Source organism: Parasteatoda tepidariorum, chromosome 6 (genome assembly GCF_043381705.1).
Source record: "Parasteatoda tepidariorum isolate YZ-2023 chromosome 6, CAS_Ptep_4.0, whole genome shotgun sequence".
NCBI lineage: Eukaryota > Metazoa > Arthropoda > Arachnida > Araneae > Theridiidae > Parasteatoda > Parasteatoda tepidariorum.
In genome coordinates, this window is record NC_092209.1 from 48,340,428 (window position 1) to 48,352,031 (window position 11,604).

At 31.9% G+C, this 11,604-nt stretch overlaps 1 protein-coding gene across 1 annotated transcript; it reads left to right on the plus strand.

The window, feature by feature from the left end:
• Positions 1-7,114: 7,114 nt before the first annotated feature.
• Positions 7,115-10,795, plus strand: LOC110282338 (putative leucine-rich repeat-containing protein DDB_G0290503). The gene is made up of 2 exons (XM_071181780.1): positions 7,115-7,137; positions 8,332-10,795. Exons 1-2 carry the CDS (start codon positions 7,115-7,117, stop codon positions 10,793-10,795), a joined length of 2,487 nt encoding a protein of 828 aa, XP_071037881.1.
• The last annotated feature ends 809 nt before the right edge of the window (positions 10,796-11,604 follow it).

An 11,604-nucleotide genomic window follows, 5' to 3' on the forward strand; every position in this document is an offset into this window, starting at 1 on the left:
ATGCCCGTAAATACTTAATAAGTGCAGGTTTTAAGTACCCCTTATCATGTTCTCCAAACAGTTTTAAAATTTCCAGTAAGTATTTAAACTGAAATCCAAATTTCCAGCTTACTTGAAAATTAGTATAAAAACTTCCTGTGCCAATTTATACACAAAAAAAAAACACAATTACAAAATTTCTAGTACTGCATAGTAAAAATTTTAAAATTTCAAGTATGGTGCCATACCAAGGTCTTAAAATTCTGGCCAGGTTTTAAAATTCCATTATGGTTATACTGGCTCTGATATCATTCTTACCTGGCTTTTCATCTTGGTATTTTGATTATTTTTAAATAAGGGCTGTTTAATTTTGATTTGAAAGCTTCACTCCCAATAACATTAACAACAGTTTTGCCTAAATGCCCTAAATTTTTAGAAAATTATTGGATAAGAAAGCAGAAATTTTTATATTGAGTTTGATTAAATGCACTTTAAGGTCATTCCATAAGATTTTTAAAAAAAAACAGTGCCATATGCGAATGGTGCGTTATAAAAGTACCATGCCTATCTATAGTATGTTTCCGTCCCATACATTCAAGGTTTATTAATATCTGAGTGTCAGACATGCATGATGTGTTCAACTTAGAAATCAAACATATGGTATGTTGCCATACACTTATGATACATTACAATGAAATTGCCTTACATGCATAAAACATTACCATATGAAGGAAATATGGCGTGTTTTTATTAGCTTATCATGTGTGTATGGTACTTCCCCTTAAGTTCTCCATCAGTATATGACATAATCCAACATGTCAAGATCCTAGAAGCTCACAATTAGTGTATGGTGGGTTCCTTTGCGTTTATCATATGTGCATGGTACTTTTGCATGAGGGAAACATAGGCTTTGGGTGTATTGCCATATAAATACAAAAAAAATTCCTATGATTTCCATAGGTTACCATAAATTTATGCAAGCAAATTTTCCTAAGAGTAAGGTACAACTCTCACATTGCATGGTCTTCGTTAGTCTCTTTTTTTCATGATCCTTTACGATACCGGCGATTCGATGTACTACCGGTATTCTCGGTACACTCGTTAAATGAACTTCAAAATTCCAAATTCGCTCACTACTAAGGAAAAACTGTTCCACAACCTCTCATGCTCCCCAACCTTTAGCCATCAATACGATCAATCTCATTTAAATCTTAAAAACCTCTCACTGTAGCAGCAGAAACCGATCTATTTGAATAACTCCGCCCGGCTAAATGTTTGAGGCAGTCTGTTATGGAAACTATACTAAAACCATTTCTTATGGGGCATGTTGGAAAATGACAAGACTTTCTCAACCAAAACCAATGCAACCACTCCGATTCGAATTTACTAATCTTCGTAGCCACGTAAAAGCCAGCACATGAATATGGTGTAAGGAGGGGTTTATCGTGTAAGCCAACCTTTAGCAGGGTTGCAAAATCTGTTTTGTGTTATATAGATGCTGCCGACAGTATCGTGGTAATCCAATTGATTGCAGTCTTCCATTATTTCCACATGCAAGAACTTATGAGTTTTGTTTTGGCACTTCAGCTTTTCAGCAGAAGCGAGCTTATGGTTTAAAAATACCTGAATGAAGTGAATAGCAAATATTACTGATTTTTCATATTTAATTAACTTATCATGAAGACTAAACTGCCACAAGAAGATTATTAAAAACGTTTTTATTTAATGTTCTGCAACATAAATATTGATCTATAAATGTGAACTACACTGTAATCCTATTGTTAAATAGTTAGTTTGAAAGACAAACTGCACATTAGGAATCTATTTTTAATGCTTAATTTGTAGAAAAAAGCATTAATTAAGTGGAATTCAGATTTTAGTTTATAAAGTAGTTAGACAAATCAAAATTAAATGCAAACTGTGAGACCTAATTTCTTTACACACTGTTAGAATTTTCATTCTAAAATTACAATAAAATTGCCAACAGCAGTCTTTCCATCCAATATACCGTAGAGTTTAGAGTAACTACATTTACATTTTTTACCTTTACGGCTTTGAAACCGTTTACAATTAGTATAATTTTAAAAAAAAACATAAATACAAAACTATATGGTTTTTTTTAAAAATTTACATCTTGCATAGTTTCAAAACCGTAAAAAAAAAATTAACTGTACAAGGCTGGGCTTTTCGTTAGGGAGAAGGCATTGGACTTAGGGTTGTGGTTGACTCGTGTTTCATCAAATGAACTTCCGAATGTGATTTAATTAGTTTATCTGGTTTTCTCGCCTATCGTAAGAGATAGGAAATAATAAATTTTTTTGTTCATTCAGCAACTTATTGGTGGTGCAATCTATGCGTGAATGAAGGTATGGTATTTTAATAGCCAAGGGTCACTAACTGGGAAGTGCAAGATACTGGAAACTCTCCATGTGTTGAAGGGAATGAAGGAAACATTGTAGTGTCAACGTTGGTACTTGAACCCCTGTTCGGTCGGCAATGAGATTGATAAATTAGTATATATATATATATATNTTGCGCTTAAGCTGCAAGTAAACAGCACTCATTAGATAAGTTCAAAATGAAGAATAAAACAAAGAAAAATAATAGACATATGAAAAAAAAGGGGGTGGGAAATAATAAGTAAAAAAATAACAAACAACATTTTATTTAAAAAAAAAAAAAAATGAATTGTTAATAAAAAAACCGGAAAAAAAATGTCATATGTCTATTATTTTTCTTTGTTTTATTCTTCATTTTGAACTTATCTAATGAGTATATATTTGTATCTGCAAGAAACTAAGCTCATTTGGTGGGTCTAGTTGGTGTGATAAAATTCTTGTTGTTTTACAGTATTCTGTGAAAGCAGTTTTTATAAAAGTTTGCAGTATGAATGCCATATTATTTATAGTTATTTGACTGTTTTGTTAGAATAGGGCAAAATAACAATTAAACAGATAATGTAAACTATGAAACATATCATATCTTTCATGGTAACAAGGACTTGTTACGACTAGGATTTAGAAAGGACACATTTTACTATTGCCATGAAAAATAAATAAATAGAAAAGGTTATCTAAGTTCTGAAGAAAAGTTTTAACCCATTAAAGCAATAGTTTTCACTAATTTTCTCACCTGACAAAAATAAATCCTATTTAATAAAAAGTCTAAAAAGGTAAAAATTTATGAAAACCAATTATTCTACAAAATTAAACTAATTTAGTAATATCATAAAACTTGATACGTCAGATATAACCCAAATTTTACAGAAAACTCAAAATGGGAATGTCCACAGTAGCATCAGTAGCGCATAAAAACGTATGGAAACTAATCCCAGAGAATCATTTGTTCGCTTAAACCGGAAGAAATTTAAAAAAAGGCAATTCAAAAGTTTCAGTTAAAATATGTAATAACCCTATTCATAAAAATAATATATATCTTTTATAATTATTTAGAACACTGAATAAAAGTAATTTTAATACATTTAAAATGTACATAAAAAATTCACTTTTTCATTGAATTAACCTTATATTAGCAATCAAGGGTGTAGAGAAAACATTTAGAGAAATATCATCTGTTAAATTACAGAATTACTCCCCCTATACAGTTTTAAGTCTATGCTAGCCCCCTCTCCCCTACATAAATAAACATTCACATGTATTTCTATAGCTTTCTCTAGATTAGTATTGTACCAGATGACCATTTTGTACAGGATTTATTCATAGCTTGATATTGGCACCCTTATGATGCAATGGCCCGTGGAAGGATACTCCTTATTTCCTTCCCCCTCCCCCCGGTTAAAGTAAGAAAAATATTGTTGAAATATAAATAATGCAAAATATGTGATTATGAACAAAATTTACTGTATTGTTATGGAATAGTCAAATAGTTAGTAACAATGAAACAAATGTTTGCTAATCAATGCAACAAAGCAGCTCATCCTTTCCGTCTAAATCTACTTCTTTTCAGTTTCCGGCGTCAAATATTAATCTGCAATTATGTGTGACATATTTCGTCATTTCTGGATTAAAATGTAAGTAATATTTTTTATATTGCATACTATGTCCTAATTGTAGTAATTATTCGTACTCCTAGAAATAAGAATAAAAAATTTTGTCATTTTCTGAAAAACTTATGAAAGTCATGTACGATTGCTGTGTAAATTAATCCCCAGGGGGAAATTTGAAATCTATCAATAATATTTAATATTTAATATGATGAAAGCAATACGAAAGTTTATAAATAATTTCTTTTGTAAATTGTACAGTATCCTTTTAAAAAATTCAAACGAAAATCCGTTGCATAAAAAAAATATAATTCAAAAATTTGTCTTACTTAATGAATGCAGGAAATGACAGAATGTCCCTGACAGTATGTCCCTGATGACAGTATGTCCCTGAAAGAAGTCTTTGGCACTAAGGAGTTAAATGTAATATAGGAAAATTAAAATGTATGCGATGACAACCCTTAAATTGCAATACCCAGGCGGTTGGACAAAATAACTCTTCTACTGGGTGATTCAGGCAATTAACACTAATGAGTTAAATGCAATGCATGAATAACGGCTTCTTCAGAAATACGGAATTACAATATACAGAGATTCAGGACGCTGGCATTAATGAGCTAAATACAATGTTTTGTATGAATAACTGCTTCATAAAATATACGTAATAACAAATCGTATACTATGAGATTCAGGTCGTTGGTACTAATGAGCTACTGGCAATATATGAATAGCAACTTTTAAAATAATGCTAATAAAAATTCTCATGCTGAGAGATTCAAACCGTTGGCACGAATGAGCAAAATGCAATGTATGAATATCAGCTTCTTAAAATAAGCATACTGATAACAAATGTTATACTGGGAGATTCAGGCCGTTGGCACTAATGAGCTAATAGCAATATAGGAATAGCATATTTTAAAATAATACTAATAAAAGTTCTCATGCTGAGAGATTCAAGCCGATGGCACTAATGAGCAAAATGCAATGTATGAATATCAGCTTTTTAAAATAAACATAATAACAAATCTTATACTGGGAGATTCAGACTGTTGCCACTAATGAGTAAAATGTAATGAATGTAATGTATGAATAGCAGCTTCATAAAATAAGCGTAATAACAAATCTTATACTGGAAGATTTAGGTCATTGGCATAACTGAATTAAATGCAATATATAAATAGCAGCTTCATAAAATAAGCCTAAAGACAATTCTTATAGTTCGAGATCACTTAAGACAGTGATCACTTAAATAGGCCCATAAATAGCAATTATATCGTAATTAAATTTTTTAGTGGCCTTCTTACAGCTAAATCAAGAAAAAAGCAAAAACGCAATAGAAATCTGACCAATCACAGTTGAAGATGTTAGATGCATGATATACCAAAACCCTTTGCCTTGCAACAAGAAGCAAAGGAGTGTTAAAAACAGGAGTGTTATGAGAAACATTTTCAAGTTTCAACCTGAAACCAAATTCTCCACGTATGCCTAACATGTGATCTACATGTGTATTTCCACAAGTGCCTAAAAGTTTATAATTTGGGATTTGGAACAAGAACTACATACTTTTTAAACGCATCAGAAACTAGATCTTTTTTTTTAAATATATGTACCAATAAGAAACTATATATAAAATAACATACTTTGAAAAATAACAGATTTATACAATCGTAATTCTGATGCAGTTTCCACAATATTTTACTATTTAGAAAATATTCAAACAATAAAAAAGCGTCCTATGCCTATACTAGTTGGTTATAACTTAGGATTGACCTTCAATGTTCTCCAACCTATGATAAGGATTTCATACTTTCTTTAAAATGTCTTCGTGAAAATGGGTTCTTTATTTGCTCATCAGAAGAAAAAAAAAACAAGGTTTATCTAGATCAGTAACACGGTCTAGATCACGGTTACACAGTTTTCTGGTAACTTAGAATCTACCGTAAAAAGAGCTTTCTTTGGATTGATCTTCAATGTTCTCCAACCTATTATAAGGATTTCATAGTTTCTTTAAAATGTCTTCGTGAACCTGCTTTCTTTATTTGCTCACCAGAAAAGAAACCAAGGTTTATCTGGATCAGTAACACGGTCTAGATCATGGTTGCACAGTTTTCTGGTAACTTAGAATCTACCGTAAAACAATCTTGATTTTCTGAAGTAATTTGCATCCACTACGTAAGCAACTTTTACATGTTCGGTTCAGTCGTTGTAGTTTGAGAGTTTGTCCTGTAAAGCTAGTTTATAAAAGAAATATAGAATGTAAAAAGTTTTGTTCTCAATGCAAATATCAACTTCAAACCACAGAAAGACTGCTTTTCAGAGTCGAAAATGATGGTATTATTTTATGTAACGAAATTTATTCGCTTCCCCTGCCCCAAATTAACTAGAGCCTTCCACAACAACTACGAATGGGACGTTCCATTAAATTAAATTTAGAGAATAGGGAAGCCATCATACAGACTTTAAGTCCCAGATGACAAAATAAGGTTTATTTTCACTCAATAAAAACCTTTGAATGTAAACCTAAAAAGGGTTGTAATACGATTTACGTGTAAACCTTCTAACCTTAAAACAAGATCTGTGACAATCTGCTCTATTTTACGCACATTACCCTCATCCAAAACCTTGGAAAACAACCTTCTATATAAAAACCTTAAATCGAGGTTGACTTAGGGTTTTCAGGCACAAACAAATCCTAAAGCTAGTCTCATGGTGAAAATAATCATAAATCTAGGTAATTATAAGGATTCGTTTCACAAAGTGCTTATTTCAGCTAAAATCCACCTTGTCATGAAATTTTAATGAACAATTCAATTTGATCCTATCGCTAGTGTGACGTCAGCTAAAACGTTATTATGATCCTAAGTGACAATACTTTTTAAAAAAGCTATAAAAAATAATTTTCTGTCCTTTTAGGATGAAAGGTTTGAAACGGCAATATTTTTGCTTTATTGAAAAAAGTTTTTTAGTACAAACATTTACGTGACAATTAAAATAAAATTCATGACACAAGGTTGCAGTAAGGTTACATGATTTCTGGGAGTCCAGCCCCAGCTATCTGGATATGGAGAATACTGTTGACTGTTCCAACTATTGCACTATACTCCTGCTGTCTGTTACAAAGCCTGCTTAGAAATGATGTTCTTCGATGGTGGAAGGTTTTTAAATGATTTTCCCCCATAGACAATTTTGGTCACTTTTCAATTTCAGACAGCAGTCAATTTAAGAGAATTTTTGTTTTGCCACTCTTACAACAATTAATTCCTCTCAGTGAATTTAGAGATGAAAAAAGTTGTTTTAAAACGGGGGTCTTTCTTCATACACAGCATGTTTGAATGTAAAGATGTTTTCTAAAATGTGTGTTAAAGAAAACGAAACATAATTACAACAATGGAGGCTTAAGTACTCTGCAATATGTACTTTGATAAACAAATAAACTCAATATTCTGCGCTTGTTGTTCAGGTAAAAAAAAGCTAAAATAAATACACGATACTGTTTGAAATCTTTATTAAAAATATTTTTAAAACAAATTAAATCCACTTCTCTATTTCGCCAGCATAAGTAAATCCAACTATTCTATTTATTCATTTATTATTTTTTTAAAAAAAAGAAGCTAGCAGTCACCTAAATAATGGAAAACTACTATTTCTCCAGAAAATTAAATATTAGTAAAACTATGATTATAAAATCGTAATAACAATCTACTTCTTTTTTAATTTACGTGACTATAATAACCTAAACACAGTTAACACTGCTGCAGGCTTAGATTTTTTAAGACAAAGAGCATAATTGCTTCCTGTTAAATATTTTATAGATAAAATTATGAACGAATAAAAATAATAATATTATTTATCACAATAGTTGCAGAATTTTCTCCAATTGAACAGTCCAAAAATTATACATTTAAAACTAAACATATTAATAAACATATTAAGAAAACGTTTCTGCGTTTCTAAGAAATTATGTTAATCAAATAACAGAAAAAAGATATTTATAATTTTTTTCACAAGATTGGTAAATTCAAAATTATTCATTTGGACTAAAATTTACTGATGAATTTGAAGATGATTACAGCATTTTTTTGGTTTGAAAAGACTAGATAATATCAAATTTGTCTGGTGTAAAATTAGATTTAAATATAATCAGTAGTGAAAATTTTATAATATCACATTTTCACCAAAATAAGCGTATGCATTGAAATGAGTTTTAAGTCAATTAATAAGAAATTGTTAGAAAATTCAATGCTAAATTTGATAAAAGAGTGTTGAAGTAATATAATTAGAAAAGAAGTTCCGTAGAAAACATTTTAAATAGGCGTTATCAGTATTAAGTACTTAAATTTTCTTTTCAGCACAAAAACAAAGAAATCAAAAAAGACTAACTCCCCAAATGAGATTGATAATTCAAAGGAAGAAAACCAAATCTTTAAAGATATCCAAAACAACTGGAACACGTCTAAGCTTACTCCGCTTCAATTAGATCCGAGCGTGGAAGGAGCTCTTGAAGATCAAATCATTAAGGAGAACAAGACCAATCATGAAGAATTCAAGCAAACCCATGTGGAAAGAAGTGCTGATAACATCTGCGGTACTCCTCAGCTCACCCCGTTTCAACAAGATCCGAACGTGGAAGGAGCTCTTGAAGATCAAATCATTAAGGAGAACAATATCCATCATGAAGAATTCAAACAAACCCATGTGGAGAGAATTGCTCATAACATCTGCTATACTCCTCAGCTTACCCCGTTTCAACAAGATCTGAACGTGGAAGGAGCTTTTGAATATCAAATAAATAAGGAGAACAAGACCCATTATGACGAATTCAAACATACCCTTGTGGAAAGAAGTGCTGATAACATCTGCGGTACTCCTCAGCTCACCCCGTTTCAACAAGATTCGAACGAGGGACGAGCTTGTGATGATCAAATCATTAAGAAGAACAAAACCCATGTCTTAGAATTGAAACAAAGAAATATTGAAATGAGTGATGCGAACCTCTCCCACACTCCTCAGTTTAACCAGCCTCAACAAGATCTGAGCTTGGGACGAGCTTGTAAAGATCAAAGAATTCAGAAAAACCAGACCCATGAAGAAAAATTGAAAGAAATAATTATTGAAATGAGTGATGCGAACATCTCCCACACTCCTCAGCTTATCCAGCTTCAACAAGATCTGAGCTTGGGACGAGCTAGTAAAGATCAAAGAATTCAGAAAAACCAGACCCATGAAGAAAAATTGAAACAAATAATTATTGAAATGAGTGATGCGAACATCTCCCACACTCCTCAGCTTAACCAGCCTCAACAAGATCTGAGTTTGGGACGAGCTTGTAAAGATCAAAGAATTCAGAACCAGACCCATGAAGAAAAATTGAAAGAAATAATTATTGAAATGAGTGATGCGAACCTCTCCCACACTCCTCAGCTTATCCAGCTTCAACAAGATCTGAGCTTGGGACAAGCTTGTAAAGATCAAAGAATTCAGAAAAACCAGACCCATGAAGAAAAATTGAAAGAAATAATTATTGAAATGAGTGATGCGAACATCTCCCACACTCCTCAGCTTATCCAGCTTCAGCAAGATCTGAGCTTGGGACGAGCTTGTAAAGATCAAAGAATTCAGAAAAACCAGACCCATGAAGAAAAATTGAAAGAAATAATTATTGAAATGAGTGAGGCAAACCTCTCCCCCACTCCTCAGCTTAACCAGCCTCAACAAGATCTGAGCTTGGGACGAGCTTGTAAAGATCAAAGAATTCAGAAAAACCCGACCCATGAAGAAAAATTGAAAGAAATAATTATTGAAATGAGTGATGCGAACATCTCCCCCACTCCTCAGCTTATCCAGCTTCAACAAGATCTGAGCTTGGGACGAGCTTGTAAAGATCAAAGAATTCAGAAAAACCAGACCCATGAAGAAAAATTGAATGAAGAATTGAAAGTAAAAAATATTGAAACAAGTGATGAGAACATCTGCCACTCGAATCAGCTGACCCCGCTACAACTAGATCGGAGAGTGGGAAGAACTTGTGAAGATCAAATTAGTAAGAAAAGCAACATCCACGATGAAGAATTGAAGAAAAGAAGTAATGAAAAGAGTGTTGAGATCATCTATTACGAGCCTCAGCTCACCCCGCTTCAACTAGATCCGAGCGAGGGACGAGCTTGTGAAGATCAACGGACTAAGGAAAATAAGACCTATGATGGAGAATTGAAAGAAAGACGAAATGAAACAAGTAAAGAAAATATCTGCAACACTTCCAATAACGATAGAGATTTTGAAACAAATGAAGAGTTCATCTATTCCGCACCTCAGTTCACCCCGCTTCAACAAGATCCGAGCGTGGGAAGAACATATGAAAATCAAATGATTCAGAATAACAAGACTAATGATGAAGAGGTGAAGGAAATAAAATTAGAAACAAGTGCAAAGAACACCTACGACATTTCTCAGCTCCACCTGTCACAAGAGCACCTAAGTAAAAGTAGAGCATCTTACCATCAAAAAGTGAGAAATATGGATATAGAAAATGACTATTCAGCCTTGTTTTCGAGTGACTTAATACTACAGAGTTATTTATTTGACAAAAACAGAACACCAGAAAGTATAGCAGAATACAATAGAAGAAACTATGTAGAAATAGACCCAGAAGATCCCTTCATTTTGGAAGAATTAAGCTTAAACCCTGATTTTAAAAGCTCCTCGGAACCACCAAACATCCCTGCAAAAAAGAGTTACCTCAAGAGAAAATGGAAAAACATAAAAAAACTTTTCCAACTTCAAAGATCAAAAGATCCAAACCGAAAATTTTTGTAATTTATGTCTTCTTTTTTCTTAACATTCATTTCGATATTGATGTATATGTGCACGAGCAATCTCATAACAAGATCAAAACAAAGCTTATCAACAAATTAATCAATCCCTGCACACAATACCTCAAACTGAGTATAATATGATTAAATAAATAAAAAATTTCCATCACTTTTCCATATCTACGAATGTTTCTTGGGATGCAGATTGAATAAATGTGTTAAATTTAGAGCAGCACCATCCAACATTTTCTGGAATTTAATTTAATATATATGTTTTAATGAAAACATATAGCCATTTAAAAACTATTACAATGAAAAATTGTATTTTAACAGATGTAATAAAATAAATGTAGGTATTTCAAAAAAATTTAGGTATTTTCTTACCTATGCCAAAAAGTTATTTTCTTACCTTTTTAACGATTTCGTTTAATAAATTTTTGATTAAAATAGTTTAAATGTTTAAAAAAATCGTAAAGTAATTTAATCTACTTCCAATATTTTCATTTCGGATTTTTTCTTTGGCTAAAGTTTTTTTAATAAATATCTTTCAATTTTTGCTGTTCTAGATAAAACACATTTACCATTCTGTAAATCAATGAAATGTTCAAAGACAAGGAATTCCTCACAAAGAACGAGGAATCATAACATCTACCTATTATCTCATTATTGACCATCTCAGCCAAATTAAGCTCTGTAACTTGCCTCAACAGGACACGAGATTTTGAAAAAGCAAACAGTATCAGAAGATAGTATATAGAATATAATAGAATATAATATTTTACCGAGAAACAAGGAAGTTAAAGAAGGTTTTCT